General features: G+C 42.6%; 2 protein-coding genes across 7 annotated transcripts in view; one reads left to right on the top strand and one right to left on the bottom strand.

The window, feature by feature from the left end:
- The first annotated feature begins 5,886 nt into the window (after nt 1-5,886).
- On the top strand, nt 5,887-8,129 carry myog (myogenin). The gene is made up of 3 exons (XM_075462066.1): nt 5,887-6,631; nt 7,092-7,191; nt 7,285-8,129. The coding sequence occupies exons 1-3, from the start codon at nt 5,894-5,896 to the stop codon at nt 7,401-7,403; spliced, it is 957 nt and encodes a 318-aa protein (XP_075318181.1). The 5' UTR covers nt 5,887-5,893; the 3' UTR covers nt 7,404-8,129.
- Nucleotides 8,130-8,255: 126 nt separating this feature from the next.
- Nucleotides 8,256-17,191, bottom strand: part of ppfia4 (PTPRF interacting protein alpha 4) — a 64,421-nt gene continuing 55,485 nt past the window's right edge. For 2 of the 6 annotated variants that reach the window (XM_075460657.1, XM_075460656.1), the window contains exons 22-31: nt 16,956-17,156; nt 16,296-16,358; nt 15,877-15,903; nt 14,578-14,753; nt 14,315-14,412; nt 13,518-13,693; nt 12,783-12,851; nt 12,512-12,698; nt 12,272-12,369; nt 8,256-9,776 (exon numbers count right to left, since the gene is read on the bottom strand). In XM_075460657.1, coding sequence (XP_075316772.1) covers nt 12,311-12,369; nt 12,512-12,698; nt 12,783-12,851; nt 13,518-13,693; nt 14,315-14,412; nt 14,578-14,753; nt 15,877-15,903; nt 16,296-16,358; nt 16,956-17,156 — 1,056 coding nt within the window. In that variant the 3' untranslated portion in view covers nt 8,256-9,776; nt 12,272-12,310. Of the gene's footprint in view, nt 9,777-12,271; nt 12,370-12,511; nt 12,699-12,782; nt 12,852-13,517; nt 13,694-14,314; nt 14,413-14,577; nt 14,754-15,876; nt 15,904-16,295; nt 16,359-16,385; nt 16,850-16,955; nt 17,157-17,191 lie in introns of those variants that run through there. The other 4 variants (XM_075460660.1, XM_075460658.1, XR_012769484.1 and 1 more) reach the window with 3 other exon arrangements.

Genomic DNA, 17,191 nt, shown 5'->3' on the forward strand with positions numbered 1-17,191 from the left:
TCTTCGTTCTAATGAATTTCAAGCTTATTTATGAATATATATAAGGCACGTGCAGATGTCCCTCTCTTCCTGTATCCTTCATCTGCATGCCTTCATGACAGTGAGCCTCAGTCTGTTTACTTTCCATTGCTTTCTTCAGGTTGTGTGTCTGTAACTGTATCTGCATGGCCAGGACCTTCTCTTTCTCACCTTCATTTAGACACACACACACACACACACACATTCTCCTCTGTTGTGTCCGGGTATTTGGTCGCTCCAGAAACCAGGCCGCTAAATTTGTCCCATCGCTGACATGAGAGAAGGTCATTGGAGCCAGAGAAAAACAAAGAGACGAATACGGAAGGAGGCATAGAGAAGGAAGGTTTGAAATTAAGAGGATGAATGGGTTGGAAAAGGAAAGACAGATGTGTCAGACACAGATTTTTGTGGTTTATATTTGGCCAAGTCGAGGTGTAAAGTGCCTTTAAATTAACTGAGTGGATCGTATTAGGTCTCAGTCAGATACCTTTCGGATTAATTTAAGTAAAACTGGCAGTCTCAAAGAGATGAATTCTCTTTGTTCCAGCCTATGATGCCAGCTTTGCGTATCATACTGCCTGTGGCATTGTTGGAATATACAGTATGTGATGTAAATAATCTGGTTGTTTGTAGCAAGTTATTTAAAGTGAATAACTTTAGAGGTACCATGTGCTGCAAAGTATGCTGGTGGGAAGTGGGTTATGTTCGGGGGTATGAGGATGCATGTGTGTTTGTCTGTGTGTACTGGAGCCTCGCAGTGAGTGGGATGCCAGTGAAGGGAAGGGCAGTGGATGGCTCAGGGGCTCAGTCCATTCCTGTGATTTAACATGACACCACTTGCACTAAGACAGCGACAGCTGCACATGCACATGCCGGCCATTCTGTTTGTTGTAGGGGATTACTCTGCGATAAAAGCCCCAGTGAGCAGCAGCGTGGCTGCGCTGCAGAACTACTGTCCCCCCCCCCCCTGACTTTAGAGAGCTTTCTCCAGGCTTCCAGAGCCCTGTGAAAACACAGGTGGGGCACTTCTTTCTGAATGGGAATGAATGGGAGTATTCTCCTGATGATAAGCCAGACTGTAGTAGAGTCACATCACCTTTAGACATCAGTCAAATAGTTCAGCTCTGCAGCTTATGTAAGGTTCATTACTCAACAGAAATAGCGGGGCACAGATGTGTAGTGATCTAATCTGACCGCTTTCATACATTTTTCCTCAGAGTATTCGGTTGATTTGCTTTTGTTGTGTTGTGTACCATCTAACTGTTATTGAGCAGGAGAAGAGTCCTTTGTCACCTTTTCCCACTGACTTTGTGTAACAGTTATAAGATAGCTGCAGTCAGGAGGAGTAGATCTGGTATCAAAGGTTTTAGTGAAGGATATGCAGTTATCATGGTGACTGTATCAGAAACATCTGACTTGGACATCTCTTGCTGTCACTATGGTGACCATGTCCTCTCTCAAAGGCTCTTAACTAGCATACTATATCGTTGCATTAACCCAGGGCTCAGGCATAACAGTGACTTTTGAGAGCAGCCCAGAAACACTTCCTGCAGAGGCCAAAAATTAGACGTGATATTTTTCATATGGATTCTTATTTCCCTGCTTCTTCTTCTTTTTAAAAAAAAAAATATCCATATCCCTCCTCACCCCAGCTGTAATTGTGCAAAAGATCAGAACCAACAGGTTTAAAAAAATGTTATACTAAATATGTCGTAAGGGTACCATATTAATGACAAAAAGTCACAATTCCCAATAACTGCTGCAGACTGATGAAAAGTTGAAGGAAAACCAACGCAAATAGTCTCAGTGAGGTGTTGGTTTAAAACAGCCATTCTTTCAAGTTATGTCCCTTCATTTATTGCTTTGATAATGATGGTGGACGGTGCCGAGCGACACGCTTGCTTAGAGAGAAAAATAAATAAAAACAGGACTACGGGCCTTCATTTGGGTTGAGGACAAAGACATCCCAGAAGGGATCAGTCCCATCAGGGAATGCCACACAACTCAGGTTTTTCTTTTAGTATGTCACCACTCTGTAGCAAAACTAAAGACCACTTAAGCTGACGGACACATCTGCTGAACTTCCAAAAAAATGTGAAACGGCAAGAGTAAAATTTAATTTAAGTGAAATTGAAATGGAAAAACAAATCAACATTAGATTGAATGATCCGTTCTTGTGTTGTATGTCTAATATTAGACCTCACTGAATGGATGTCCTGCTTCATCCATCCTTAATAAACACTTCTTTACTGTTGTTTTGTTACTCTCCTCTTACATATCTGAGATATCCTGACTGCACTCAGATGACAGTTCTCCAGGTCAGCGATGATCTTGAGGCTAACCTGGGGTGAGGAGCACTCATACCTCCCTCCTCATCCCCCGAAGCTCAGCTGTCCCACAATGTGCTGCTGCTCGTCACCGAGGAGAAGTGGAACAGTGTTGCCAGTGACAGGGCAATCCCTGCTAGCACACTCACAAACACACAAACACGCATTGGGACCTGTACACACTATTGAGCATTTTTTCCTCTTACTAATTGTGGTTTTATGGAGTTAAACTTCACAAATATCCCTGGATGAAGTCTTCCTTAAATAGAATGTAATAATAGTTATTGAAATGAGTTTTATGCCATGGGGGAATCAAGGATAAAAAACACTTTAGTTATAAAAGTAGTTGTCACCTCAATAAAAAAAATGATCTGATGTGTTTGTGTATGTGTTAGTCTGTTCTATGAGAGAATAGAATCTGCAAACAGTAAATAAACACTCAATTTCCACTGGTGTGCTGCATCTCAAGTGCTCACTTCAAAATGCTGAGAGGAGACTTCTTTTAAACCAGAGTATGCCTGACGCTACAAACATGCACGCACGCAGACACGAACACAAATTCTCTGCTTCTGCTGACAATGGGTTAAGATGACAGAGGCTTATGAGTGACTCTGACACACTGCGGACCCCCTCCCTGCTGTACCCCTGAGTCCAACACAGGCGTCTTTGTACTCACTCCACCATCAGTGAGTATCCATCACAGGCTAACCTGACAGCCGAGTGCAGCCCTGTGCCAAGTTCCAACTGCACATCTGTTTCAACCCCAAAGCCGAGCCCAAACCTCCAGACTAGACAGCCAAACATCCAAACGGGCCCACACCAAGCTGAAAGGCTTCTGCCATCTACTGAGACACATAGTTTCACTCACTTTTTTTAATCTTTTTCTTACTAGAGTGTAACACAAGAAAATTTAACGATGACTCTGGTTCCATCAATCTGTGGCAGTAGCACCATGAACCAGCATGATCCTGGAAGTGGTACACTTAAACGCAGCCATTGCTGCCGTTTCTTCTCAGATGAAATGTCAAAAAGTCAGCTGTGAAACAAACTCAGTAATACACCCTTAAGAACCATTTAATGATAACAGAGACGGGATGGCATGTAAAACGTGGACAGAAACATTGCAATGATTTGAAAATAATTCAAATCTAGTTCAAAGTAGTTCAAAGACAATGAATATTACATTTTGATTTAAAGAAATGTGCATGTATGCTAATTTTCAATTTGATTTTGGCAACATGTTTTAAAAAAGTAGGGATATAGGGCAGGTTTATCAGTGAGTTGCATCCCCTCATCTACAAACAAAAAATGTAAGTGATTCAGGAACTGAGGAGAGCTTTTGTAGTCTTGAAGCTAAAATGTTTTTTCACTATTGCCTTATGTAGGATTTGAATTGTTAAAAATATTTATTCTATTCGTTTCGAGGCCTAGACTGCTGGCAGGACAGTTTGATAGTTGGACTCTTCACACGTAGCACCATGCTGTTGAACCGATTAAAGAATGGGTTTGACATTAACTCAATGAGATAAGTTGGGGCCATAAAAACTGCTACAAAAGTTGTATGGAGCCTCAAAAAAGTATTGATGTTAATGTTTTTTTTTCTTCCTTCTAAATTGCAGCTAAATAACAACATGTAAGTAAAAAGGATATATTATAAGTCAATATAATGATGAAATTAAATTGAAAGAAAAGCATAAAATGTGGGAAAAAAAGAAGAGTTTGCATATGTATTCCCTCCCTTGGCTTCGAAGTCCTAAATTAAGATGCGATCCTGCCAGTTATCCTCAAAACTCACATAATTAGTCCAAATAAGTCAATTTCTGTGCAATCAGACTGATACATGAAGATATTTTATATTGTGTGAAAGACTCCAAAGACCCTTGAAACACCAGCACCAAACAAGTAGCCCAGTGAAAACAAAGACGTTTCCAAACAGCTTTGGAAGGAGTACAGATTTGGGTCGCACAATGAAAAATATTGCGAACTCCGAATATCCCTCAGAGCACTGCTGGACCATTTACCAGAAGAATGAAAGAACATGGGACCACAACAAGCTTACCAAGAAAGGGCAGAACACTAAAACCTATGTATCACACAAGAAGGGTATGAATCAGAGAGGTAACATAGAAGCTGAAGGTTAACCTGAAGGTTCTTCAAAGCTCCACAGCAGTGATGGAGGTGCCTGTCCATGGGACCACTTTAAGGCGTACACTCCACAAACATGGTCTTTGTGGAAGAGGCCTTTACTTGGAAAAAAAAGGTGCATTTGAGGTCGACCATGCAGCCTCTGGGAGAGTCCCCAAACGAGAGAGTAGTGTGGTCAGATGACATTGAGACTGTTTAAGATGGAATGACCATCAAGGAAAACATAAATCACCAAGTCATTTCCCCAAGAACGCCATGTGTCAGAGATAAACACCAGGCACTGCACCCCTCTTTAGTTTATGCTCTGTGTGTGGTTACATCATTAATTTTCTCACCACAAGCAAACAAATATTTCCTGCCAAATATCTGTATTACTGGATAAATACTACATCTCTGGAGGTGCTACAGCGCACACAGGCGTGTAACATATCTCATACGGCGCCCATCATTCCAAGCCACTCTTCCGTTGAGTGAAATGTGTGTTTTGGCCGCGCATCCATGCTGGCGGAAGCCAGTCAGAATTAGATGGTGAGCTATGAGGTGAGCCATGTCCTGGAAGGATTAACACCCACTGGCAAGGCAAATGACCGGCTGGAAGAGGTCAGGACAGGGAAAGCCATTCCCCTGCATGCTTGTCTCATTATTGTCCCTTGATTTTTGAGAGTAATGTGAGGCAGCGTTAGCTTGGTGCTCGACTTACCGTGCTGTACGTGCCTGTACAGACCTGCTTGTAGTCAGAAAAACTTGTGAAGCTCAGAAGGTCGCTTGCATCACGCTGTGCAATCATATTGAAAGGAAAGTCAGCGGCAATGAGTCAGATGCAGTCATACTAAGCAACAATAGCATGAGCTTTCATGTTATCTCAGAGTTTCCACATTTATTGATCACCCAAGTGATCATTATAAACTTTACATTTACTTCTGTGACCTAGTCTTGAACTAACAACATAGTCTGGTCTCATTCACTTAACCATCACAGAAACAAACTCAAACAATTTCTTGCCTCTACATATCATCGGATCGTAGAAGAGGTGACAGCTGTCTCCAGACTGTCCCTACTGCACCACCCCGCCCCCACAGTGGAGCACTTCATGTATACTGTCATGGAGGAGGACGCGAGCCAGGGATTAGCTCATTAAGACGGACATCTTTGATCTGAGGTTATCTTTTCCATTTCCACGGCAACCTGATCATATCCTGGCCTCTTACGACACACATGAGCAATGAAACCCACAGAAGGGCGCACACTCGCAAAACACACCAATGGGCCTTAAAGCCCTAGAGAGCAGGGCCCAACAGAGATGTGAAGTGTAGATGTGCAGCAACAGCTAAACGTCGTGTCAGGTTTCTGGGGGCTCGTGCTAAATTTAACCCTGTGATCCTGCAGCAGGCAGAGGGGTTTAAATGCCAGCCTGCAGTTGCTCCACACCAGTTGTTCTCCACACGTCTTCCTCTCATTGCAAACTCAGGCCAGGAAGAAGACAGGCACACATACATTCACTCCAGCACACGCTCCAGACACAGGACCCAAGACCAATTACTGAAAAGCAGCTCGAAGGAAAGCAGGGATCGTTGGCCCTTCACATCCAAACCACACCGTTGTCCAGTATGGAGCTTTTTGAGACCAACCCTTACTTCTTCCCTGACCAGCGCTTCTATGAAGGGGGGGACGGCTACTTCCCCTCTCGCCTGCCTGGGGCATATGACCAAGCCGGCTACCAGGACAGGAACTCCATGATGGGCTTGTGTGGAAGTCTGTCTGGGGGTGTTGGTGTTGGAGTGACAGGTACAGAGGATAAAGCCTCTCCATCCAGCCTGTCACCCCACTCTGAGTCTCACTGCCCGGGTCAGTGCCTGCCCTGGGCCTGTAAGCTGTGTAAAAGGAAGACGGTGACCATGGACCGTCGGAGAGCAGCCACACTGAGGGAGAAAAGACGCCTGAAGAAGGTGAACGAGGCCTTTGATGCTCTGAAGAGGAGCACCCTGATGAACCCCAACCAAAGGCTGCCCAAGGTGGAGATCTTGCGCAGCGCCATCCAGTACATCGAAAGGCTGCAGGCACTGGTGTCCTCCCTCAACCAGCAGGACACTGAAACGGGACAACAGGGATTGCACTACCGATCCAGTCCAGCCCAGCCCAGAGTAAGTAGGACAGAAGAAGGGTGGGGAGAGGCGAGAGCTGACAGTGACAGAGAAAGGAGTGAAAAGATATATATAGGGAGCAAGTGGCTTTGGGGAGGATAAATACTACGTGAAAAAAAACATCTGAGAATACTGAAAAAAACATCTTTTAACATATCTGACTTGATTGTGGTGGATGAGTTTCTTAGATTTTAGTGATGGAAATAAATAGATGTTTGTGTATTAGTTGTAAAAATGATACAGATTTTACACAACAACGTCAATAGAAACTAATGTGACGTGGCAAAATGTGACCAAAGTCATTTATGATGGAAAAGCGTTCTTTACTTCTAAATTCAAGAGAGGTGGCTTGTATGATTTTCCACTGCACTGTTGTTGGTGCCGCGTTTCTGTGTGGGGTTTTGTGCTGTATCACAACAGTGAGTGACAGCAACGTCTGTGCTTGTCTCCATGGTAACAGGTGTCATCGTCAAGCGAGCCCGGTTCGGGCAGCACCTGCTGCAGCAGCCCGGAGTGGAGCAGCACGCCAGAGCAGTGCCCACAGAGCTACAGCAGCGAGGGTGAGTACTCTTCAAAACCCTCATGAAACAGCACAAACAAATCAGAACACCGTCACTGGTACTGACCGCGTCGCTTGACTTTTCTTTCTGCAGATCTCCTAAGTGCTGCTGACTCTCCGGAGCAGGGGAACATGCGTGCCTTGGCTTCCATTGTGAATGGCATCACTGCTGGAGATGGACCTGTGTCCTTTCCAGTGGACATTCCCAAATAGACCCTCGAACCAGTGAAACCATACATGTAGGTGAACAGAGAGCCACAAACAAAAGGCAAAGAGACAATTGGCATTGGAGGCTGACAACCAGTGCTAATGGATAATCTAGTTCTTTTTTTTTTTTTGTGCATCTACTGATTAGAGTGCTTTGTCTTATGCAAAAGTTTAAAATGTTTGACCGATTCGTATTGTAACTCTGCTGATCTGAGGGTCTGCTAGCCAAACCGAATTCCTCCTTTCACACTGAGGCCTTATTCCCTTTACTACCTGCCTTATCCCGGGTCCAGACCTGTCTGTCACAGCTACAGGAGCTTAGTCGAACCAGAGATTCAATGACTTTGCTACATGATCCTAACATCTACATAATTACAAAAGTGGATCTCTGTTAAGCTTGCCTTCAGACTCATAGAACCACGGAGGAATGACAAATCCAGGTTCTTCTCCTTTCTTAATTTAAGTTTTCCTCTTTCCAAAACCTTTCCCTGATCTTTCATTCTTTTAGTGTGCGTTTTAATTCTTAAACAAGACATGAGTTTATTTGTGGGGCCAATATGTACCATGGCAGTTTTGACCAAGATCTGCTTAATTTAAACAGGTTATGAATGCTAGTGATGTAAATACGTTCCCTTTTTCTACAGAGTGGTTTTGCCATTTTATTTTTTATTTTTTGCTAACTTATTTTTGACTTTTATAACTAAGATTGTTGTGTATTTGTAGATGTTCTGAAAAGTGATATTTCCTGTTCAGTTCTTGCAATAAAAAACATTTTCAATACATGGTCGAAATCTTGTCTAGAACACAACATTAAATCAAAAGGAACACAAAATCCAAAATCTTTAAAAAACAGCTTTACTTATGTCTATATAGTGTCATAAATACAGTACACTTTTTTTTTGGATAGCCAAATAATAAAATCTTGATTTGTCAGCATTGTTCCACACCTGGAATAAAGACACAGTACTCATAGCTGCCACATAGCACATTACACCTTTTAGACACCTTGGAAAAACTGTAAAATAAGATTAAAAAAAGAAGAAGATTGTACAGCCATCCAGCGGTTCACTAGTTCAGATGCTGTGTTCTCATCGGATGAGGAGTTGGTCAGTCAAGAGCGCTGACTGCTCGCTGGCACGTCTCCATGGCAACTAAATGAGAGGTGACGGAACAAGATCAGACAAGTCTGTCACTAAGAGCAGTGTCATGTAGATATCATTGGCTGAAGTTGAGCAGCAGTTTACAGTTTGACTTGAGAGAAAGTTTGGAATCAACAAAGAGGAGCTACAGTGTTCACACTACCATCCACAGAGAAAAGTCACGGTCACAGGGCTGGGCTCGGCCTTTCACACACGGCCCCTCCACATGTCTCCAGCAAAGAGGCTCATTCGCTCAGCCGTGCACATACACGCACGCTCACTCCTCATATTAAAGGATTCTCTCTACTCTAGGCTACATAGTGTCGTACAGAAGGCGAAAGAGGCGGAGAGAGGAGAAGTAACAGCTACATTGTGTCAAAAAAAAGGAGGAGAAAGGGATAAAAGGAAAGAACGGAGAAGAGGCAAAGAGAGAATTGGACCCATGAACCTGTGAAGAGTCCTTGTAGAAATGCAATACCTTTAGTGAGTCCCTCCCACCAATGAATCACACACTTACAGCATACAGCAAAAGACACGCAAAGGTCCGACACAGAAAGAGAAAGAAAGAGAGAGAACAGTCACTATTGAATACAGGGCATTGGGTTTCATACAGCAATATCATATTGTTTTCCATATATATTTCCAATATATATATATATTTATATTTTATATAATATTTCTATAAAAAACATAAGTCATCCATTTTATGTACAGAGACGATTAATGAGTAATACCTTGCATAACCGGTAGAAGGGTAATGTGCAGTGGGATCTGCCATTTATACAAGTATTAGCCACTCTCAAGTCCAAACCAATGACTGCACCATCTCCTTAATTTTTTCATATTATCAACAGTTAACACAGGAAGATTTGTTTGGACGTGGCCATGTTGAGACTATCAGAACCAGGACAAGAACCCACAGCTGAGACCAAGGGAGCAGGATCACAACACCACAACAACAAGGCTACTGGGAGCACTAGGGTAAACTGGGCGAGACCGGGACGAGCCTCCTTTACAGCAGCGAGCGCAGCCAAGGGCGCACTCTCAGAGTCCAAGGGTCAGAGTTGGCCTCTGTATTGCACGTGTCCGAAGGAGAGGTGAGAGATGAAAGGTGGGAGGTGAGGCCGGGCAGTGGAGGGGCGAAGCCATCCCCCTGAGGCACCCAGGTCTCCCTCTCCAGATTTGGCATATCACTCTCAAAAGGCCGCAAGCATATGTCCGTATAGGTAATGAGAATGCACTGGAGGAGAGAGGCAAAAGTGAGGACCATGAGATGGGAAACAAAGGGAAAGATTTAAATTTATGATATGGTGGAGTTTAATCAATTGTAATTACATGTGAATAAACATAGTAAACACTAAACAAAATCCATATGTTCTATATAACAAAACACAATTTGAATTCAACAAACATCGGGGCTGATGATCCAATATTACTGAATCTCAGTTCTGATACATTAATATTATCTTTGTAGTGCACAATTCAAGAATCCGAAGTCCAAGCATTGTAACGATGAATATCAAAATCTTTTTTTTTTTTTTTTTTTTTTTTAAAAAAAAGGTGGCTGGTACTAACCTACATTGTTATGTTGTCGTCAAAATCATAAAAAGACCCTGACTGTCCAACAGATTCCATCTGTCTATAGCACTCAGATTAGATCCCGCTGGATTCACTTGATGATGGGATTGTTTAAACTTAACTTTAAACTTAAAAAGGCTTCTTCACACAACAGGGAACTGAAGCTTCCAGCCAATGTTATTGAAACAAGAATAAATAATTAATTGGCTGTGAACTTTTTTCTTTCGTTAATTAAAGGATATTTCGGGGATTTTTTCCCCCCCCCTTATGTTTTGGGCCCTATTTCCCCTTCCATTTGGGTATAAAATATTGATGGGCAAACAAATCTTTGCAATTGGATCTATAATGTGTGGGAACTCTTTGACCAACAACCAAAGAGGAGATGTGGAGAGAAAGCACAAGGAGGACAGAGGAGAGAAAGGCAGAAGGTGGACATTAGCTAATAAAGTTACCTCCACTCAGTCTGCAGCCGGTCTCTTTATTATTTGAAAACTTTTTCTTTAATCTAAGATCTTTTTCTCCTATCGACAGTATACACTGATTAGCTATCATATCATGACTATTTGCCTATTATTGTTGAGGTCGTTCTCATGCCACTGAAAGAAAGTTCCGTAGGGTGGCAGGTGTCAAGTGTATATAACATATCCAAAACATTCCCTACAAGCATGGTCATCAAGACGAAGTGTATGGATATCATCCTACACATCTATTTGATGGTTTAGCATTTCAGAAAACTAGAACGACTGACACTACTCTGTTTCACAGACGCTTCTTTCAGAAAGACTCAATAGAGGTCCATTCCATAATACTGCTAAACACGTACACTAATCTAAGCTCTTTTACTTTACTGTACGTGATTTCCCCAATTTTACAACACAGCTATTTTGCAGCTGCAGGTGCCGAGTTCTTGCTATAAGGATTTCGGTACTAAATAACATTATACCTTACAATTATAGATCCTAGTGGTCTGCATCCTTGACACAAAGTTGACTCTTTTACGGTGCATGTTGGACCCCATCAAAGCTGCCTTGTCAATCGGTTGGTGGTATTCAAGGAACAAGCCATTGTCGGGGAGAAGAGGGTGTCTGGTTTGGGAACCTCATGGTTGCAACTCTGCTTTTTGCGGATGAAGTTGTTCTGTTTGCTTCTTAAGGACCCTGAGCTTCAGCATGCACTGAAGCGGTTCACAGCCAAGTGTGAAGCGGCGGGGATGAAAGTCAGAGCGACATCTCTGATGTTTGTTCCCGCTGACTTCACCACTGAACTATAAAAGATTTCCTTGAAGTTTTAAGGGGTGTGCAGTGTATCAAACTCACCAAATTGCATCAAATGACGGTTGTGTGTACATGTTCATATCCACACCCATATCGAATACATTTAAAAATGAACCAAAATGACTTGATAACTAAAAGAAACACACTTGTTTGTTTGAGTAGCTTAAATGTTTTTCCACTACTTGGTGCAAAGAGCATTTAAGACCGCCGGTGTTGCATTCGACTGAGTAAGCACATTCATTTGATAAAATACACAATGGCCACATCTACTTATGCATTATCGACCAGGCAGTGATATTTATGTATGCGCACAGTTGGCTTTTTAAAAAAATTAAAAATTCTCAGCTTTCCTTCTTGCTGCAGTGGTTGTGTTGCTTTTCAGCCTCCTAGAAATTTGCTGAATGTTTATTATTGGTCATCTGATGCCAACTCCAACCATTTTTCAAGTACCTAGGTGGACTTATCAAGTTAATGACCAGTGTTGTAGTAGTGCCAAATGAGATCTCCATTTTTAGGGTATGTTGTACCAGATCACCAGATTTTCAGTAACTTCAAACTGAAAATTTGTCTGTGAACTAAACACTAAGACTAGGAGGAAAAGATAATGTTTTAAATTTTTTTTGCTTATATTCTAGTTAACAGGTCTCCTATGTACGTGCTGAAAATCTCTTTTTTATGTGATTTGTTGTTCAAGAAAAAAAAAAGTAACTGAACAAATGAACAAACAAACAAACAATCAGTTAAAGCGACTTCTAAGCTTAAATTTCGGCTCAGGTCAGTCCACTGTAAAGTTAGTGTCACATTCCTGCCACACAGCTGGTCAATGCTGGTTACAAGCACATTAATGTTTACAGCAGTTTTAAGAAGTGTTTTATTAGCTTACCTGTTAGCACTTCCGCTCCTGTTAGTATGCAGAGTGTGGTTAGCATGAATAGGTCCGCACAGCCGAGGGGTCGAGTCTCGGGGGCGCTGGGGGAGGAGCTTAAAAGGGAGGGGCATAGGAGGTTTATGGGACAGTAAGACAGAGAGGAAAACAGCAAGCATGCAGTTAGTCAGTCAGGGGAACCAGAAAGAAATTGAAAAATACATGGGATGAAGTAAGCCTGTTAATGTTGTCACAAACCTTCAGGCTGGAGCTGTTTCTTGGGTGCCAAGTTCACAGAGGGTGGCATGGACATGGAGGGCATGCGGAAGCCAGCAGGTAGCGTTTCCATGGAGCCCGCCATCATCCCTAGACCAGTCCCTCCCTCCCGAGCCCGAAACCTCTTGCGCCATGATGGAGAGCGTCGAAACGACTTGTCATCTCCACTCTACATGGCCAGAGAATAAGGCAATGTCATGCTGTTTCTTCCAAATATATCGTATCTGATCAAAATAGCTGCTTGGAAGGTCACCTCCTCCAGTCGCCGGTCTGTCCCCAAGGCTAACAAATTGTTGAACTCCCTCTCCAGAACTTGCCGTGCCTAAAAAAACAAAAAGCCTCTGTGAACAAGATATACAGAAAACAAGAAAAATATATAAAAACAAATGGTGAAAGCTCTTAAAAGACCCCATAAATGGAAAAAAAAAAAATACATTTTCAGTCGAACTTCAATAAACTATCTCAAGTATATACAGAAGTGGGCAGAGCCTTGAACCTGTGACCAGGGATTACTTTGTAGTGAAATCAGAGTGAATACAATGGGTTACTTTTGAACTTAGAAAAACTGATACAGGGACTGAAGCAGAAGTAAACGTTGGTAGGGCAGTAGAAGAAAATACTGGCTACAAACAAACCAGTGTGTGACCAAACAGTAAATCAACACATCTCATAAAACAACCGGCTGTTGGGTGATGGACTGCTCACAGAGATGCCGAAAGATAAAAGATCTGCTGTGAGCTTACACAACTGCAAAAATAAATTGTCAGCAGTGTGGGATGCTGGAATCTAAAACAAACAAAAAAAATTATTGGTTTCATTAGGTGGTTTTGGTCAATAGTCTGTGCAGATATTTTATTGAATAATTCCTCAGACTTCACACAAGATCGAACAATCTACGCTTAAAATCGAATCCTACAACACCGGAATAAGGTTAATCATTACATGTTGAGAGTAAATAGCTGTGTGTTGCATTTTCCTTTATAGCTACCTGTGTGTTCTGCATAGGGATCTGCAAGATCAGTGCTAAGCTGCTGTAGTCGAAGGTCTCATCCAGAGCGATGAGCGCTCCATGGACGCCGCTCTCCAACAGGTTGCTGCTGTACTCCCTAAGACCAATGGACTGTACCCAGTGAATCACCTGCTCATTGGTCCACACCAAAACATCTGAAATAAATATGATTTAGCTTTTATGATATCGCAGCACAAGGTTAGATAAACAGTCAACCTACTGTATTTCATCACTGGCAAATAGAAGTACTCAGTGGAAAATTGATAGATAAAGAGATAATGTGCACGTCCACATGGTGTCAACTCACTGGCACACTCCCTTTGTTCATTTAAAGCACAGCTGTCGGCCAGCTTTCCAAGCTAGAACAGGCGGCGTGTGCACTTCTGACTGTGTTTATGTGTGTGCAAACAGGGCAAGATTTTGATTTGACACGACAGCTGAGTCAAGTTCATGTGCTGAACTCAAGGTCAAAAGGGCGAGAGTGTTGGCTAGATCTAAGTGTGTGTGCTGGCGAGAGTGTGGACCGCTCAACTCTCAAGTGGGGCTTTAGATCATAAGATTGGCTTTATGACAGTTCAAGGAGCAGCTGTTTGAGTGCGTGTGTATAAATTGACAATATCACATAAAACCACTAGGTGGTACTATGGCCTGATGAGGACGATGAGGAGTGCAAGCTTGTGGACCAGTGCGGGAACATGCCTGTGTGTGTGTGTGTGTGTGTGTGAGATTCCTACAGTACCACCATGCATGTGGATCAGGGTGTGCCTAAAAAGTACCTTTCATATCATGTTGGCTGTCCTCTCTCCGACGATCTAGGTCTTTCCTGTCATAATTGAGTCTCTTCAAGCACATAATCCCATATTGAAGACTAGCCCTGGTACACAACCACCCACACACACACACACACACACACACACACACACACACAGAGAAAAGCACAAGCACAGATGCATCATTAGCCTTCTCATCTCCAATGCTAACTTATCCACTTAGCAGATGAAAGGGGAGGCAGATCAAACAACATCAAATGGCTGCAGACCTGTGGAAGCTGTCCACCATCTTGAGGTGGCTCCTCAGGTCCTTCTTGGTCAGGTGGTCCAGCATTCGTGCATCCACCAGACATTCCATGAAGTAGGAACGATACTGAGGCAGGCCGAGGCTGGGTAGCCATTCATTTCCTATCCATTCATGATTCATGTCTCCATACGCCAAGGTCTAAAAGAAGAACAATACACAATGTTGCAGATGTGTGGAAAAAATAAAGACGACTAAGAAGACAACCTGTTTCAGCATTGAGGATGCGGCTCCTGACATTTTGTATAAACAAAGAAATCAATTAAAAATGCATTCAAGTGTTTGGATCCAAATGTACTGCAGGTCCAGAAAACAGAACGGTTCTCTTTTACAGTAAGCATTTTGACATACCGTTAGGAGAAAAATAACAGGTTTCACCTGTAACAGTAACAGCTACATTTAATGTTGATTTTACAGATCCACAACCCTGAAGCAGGCTGACCATAAGGGCTTAAAAAACCTCTGGAAAACTTGAAATGGGACAGAGTTGTCTTTGATGTCATCTGTAACAACTGGGCTTTCTGTGATATGACAAGTTTTGCATTGTTTGATATTATGGTGCATCTTTATTCCAATTGGTTTGTTACACAGAACCACAAGACCAGAAAGGTTTTCTGAAAAAAATGGATAGAAGTAGATAAATAAATACATAGCTGGCAGGTAATTGGAGGAAATACCTCCTTCCGGTAAAGTCCCCATCATTTTTACAGTAAAGAAATACACTCCAGTCTAAACAGAACCAATGCTAGGGCAGGTGGATTCTCTTGTAATTTAACTCTTGTAAATCTCATAAGAATCCCATGTATCCTGTCCTGAGGTTGTTCTTTGTTTAACACAATATTACATGTTTTTTTTTTGGGCCATTCACAGCTACACAGGTGTTTTTTTTCCCAATTCTTCCTACCTCTCTGCTAGGGTGTTGGACATCTCTAAGCTGTACCGGTCAGAACAATACAGACATTTTACAGATTTGATAAAAAAAAAAAAAAGAAAAAAAAAAGAAAAAAAAAAAAAACATTTACAAGACATTTATATAAGAATTTATCTTTATCAGAATTTCAACTCATTAAGGTAGCTCAGACATGAGACAACAGTTCCTAGATTAAAAAAAGCTGAATATCAGGAGTCATTATATCATCATTTTTACAAAGCTGAAGGCGAGGTTTTCCTATTCGTGATTTTGTCTGAGTCTGGATGTTTGTAAAGAGCCTTGGTAGACTTTCACTGTATACACAGACAGATGTTTGTGGATCAGCAGCCTCACCTGTGCCCAGCTGCCCTCCTCATTCTCCTGAGTGGCAGCATGGTGGAGGCAACACACACGGTTAGCAAGACAGGGGCTATTCAAATACACATATTACATATTCAAAAACACGCACACAAGCTCTTCTCGGTTTTTACCCCACAGTAGGCCACAGCTTGACTAATAAGACACCATCACTCATATTATCAATTGGACCTTGCATGAAGACACACACCGAATGAGCACAGGTTACATCAGTTACATCCAACAATCACATACAGATAGCAGCAGAGGGACAAAAACATGTTAGAGGATGATGCAGTTGGTATTGAAAGGGGTCTTCTGGGAGAGGACATATGTGTGTTGCCGTGGAGACAGTGTGAGCGTGAGAGAGTGTAGGGTGGGACTAACAGGAAGGGGAGCACCCAGATGGTACTGACCGCTTTAGTGGAGGAAGCCAGGTTCTCCATCTCTTCATGAGTCACCCACACATTTCCGGAGGACTGCTCAGAGGACAAGAACAAACCCACGCGCACACACACACACACACACACATACACACACAAATGCATTCACGCACCAGCACACACACACAAAAAAAAAAAAAACCCCAAGAATGCACTCGTGTGTATTTTCACACATATCCACCCCCACGCACACAAACAGACAAACATTGTGTTGAGTGATGCCAAGGAAGGGAGTGTATTTCAGGCAGGTAGCTTGTAGCTATATCTGGCACTATTTGTGTGTTAGTTCCCCACAGTTACCCATGTAATTTATGGCCACTGAAATAGACAAGTCAGCCCATTTGAAGGCATGAACTATGCCTTGACTGTGATTAAGAATAATAATAAAAAAAGGCTAAAAATAATGTGAGGAAGTATCACCTGAGAGTGCAAAGTGAAGGTTACGGCTAGCAGTGGAACAGAATTTCAGTGCAGGGTAATGTGTCCACGTGTGTTAGAATCCTGGATTCATTATTTGTTACAGGATCCTGTGCACAGTTAAACAGCTATTCATGAATTGTGGATGCATACTTATTTGCCTTTCAGAAAAAGGAAAAACGTAAAGACATAGGTGCAATGATTGTGTTTGTTTACCGTTCTGGAGGTGAGTGGTGCAGAGGGGCTGGTGAGGGAGACCATCTCCTGGATGGCCAAGCGAAGTTTGAGTCGGTGAAGAGGGTTGCTGATGCCAATCTCCCTCTGAATCTCTGTGTCCGACAGAGCTGACATGATGGCTCCACTCTTCACGTTGGCGCGACAGGCTGCCACATACCAGGCTGGCATACCCACCCACAGCTGGTGAGAGTCATCAAGACACACAATGTCACCAA

The sequence above is a fragment of the Odontesthes bonariensis genome, chromosome 3 (genome assembly GCF_027942865.1).
Source record: "Odontesthes bonariensis isolate fOdoBon6 chromosome 3, fOdoBon6.hap1, whole genome shotgun sequence".
Classification (NCBI taxonomy): Eukaryota; Metazoa; Chordata; class Actinopteri; order Atheriniformes; family Atherinopsidae; genus Odontesthes; species Odontesthes bonariensis.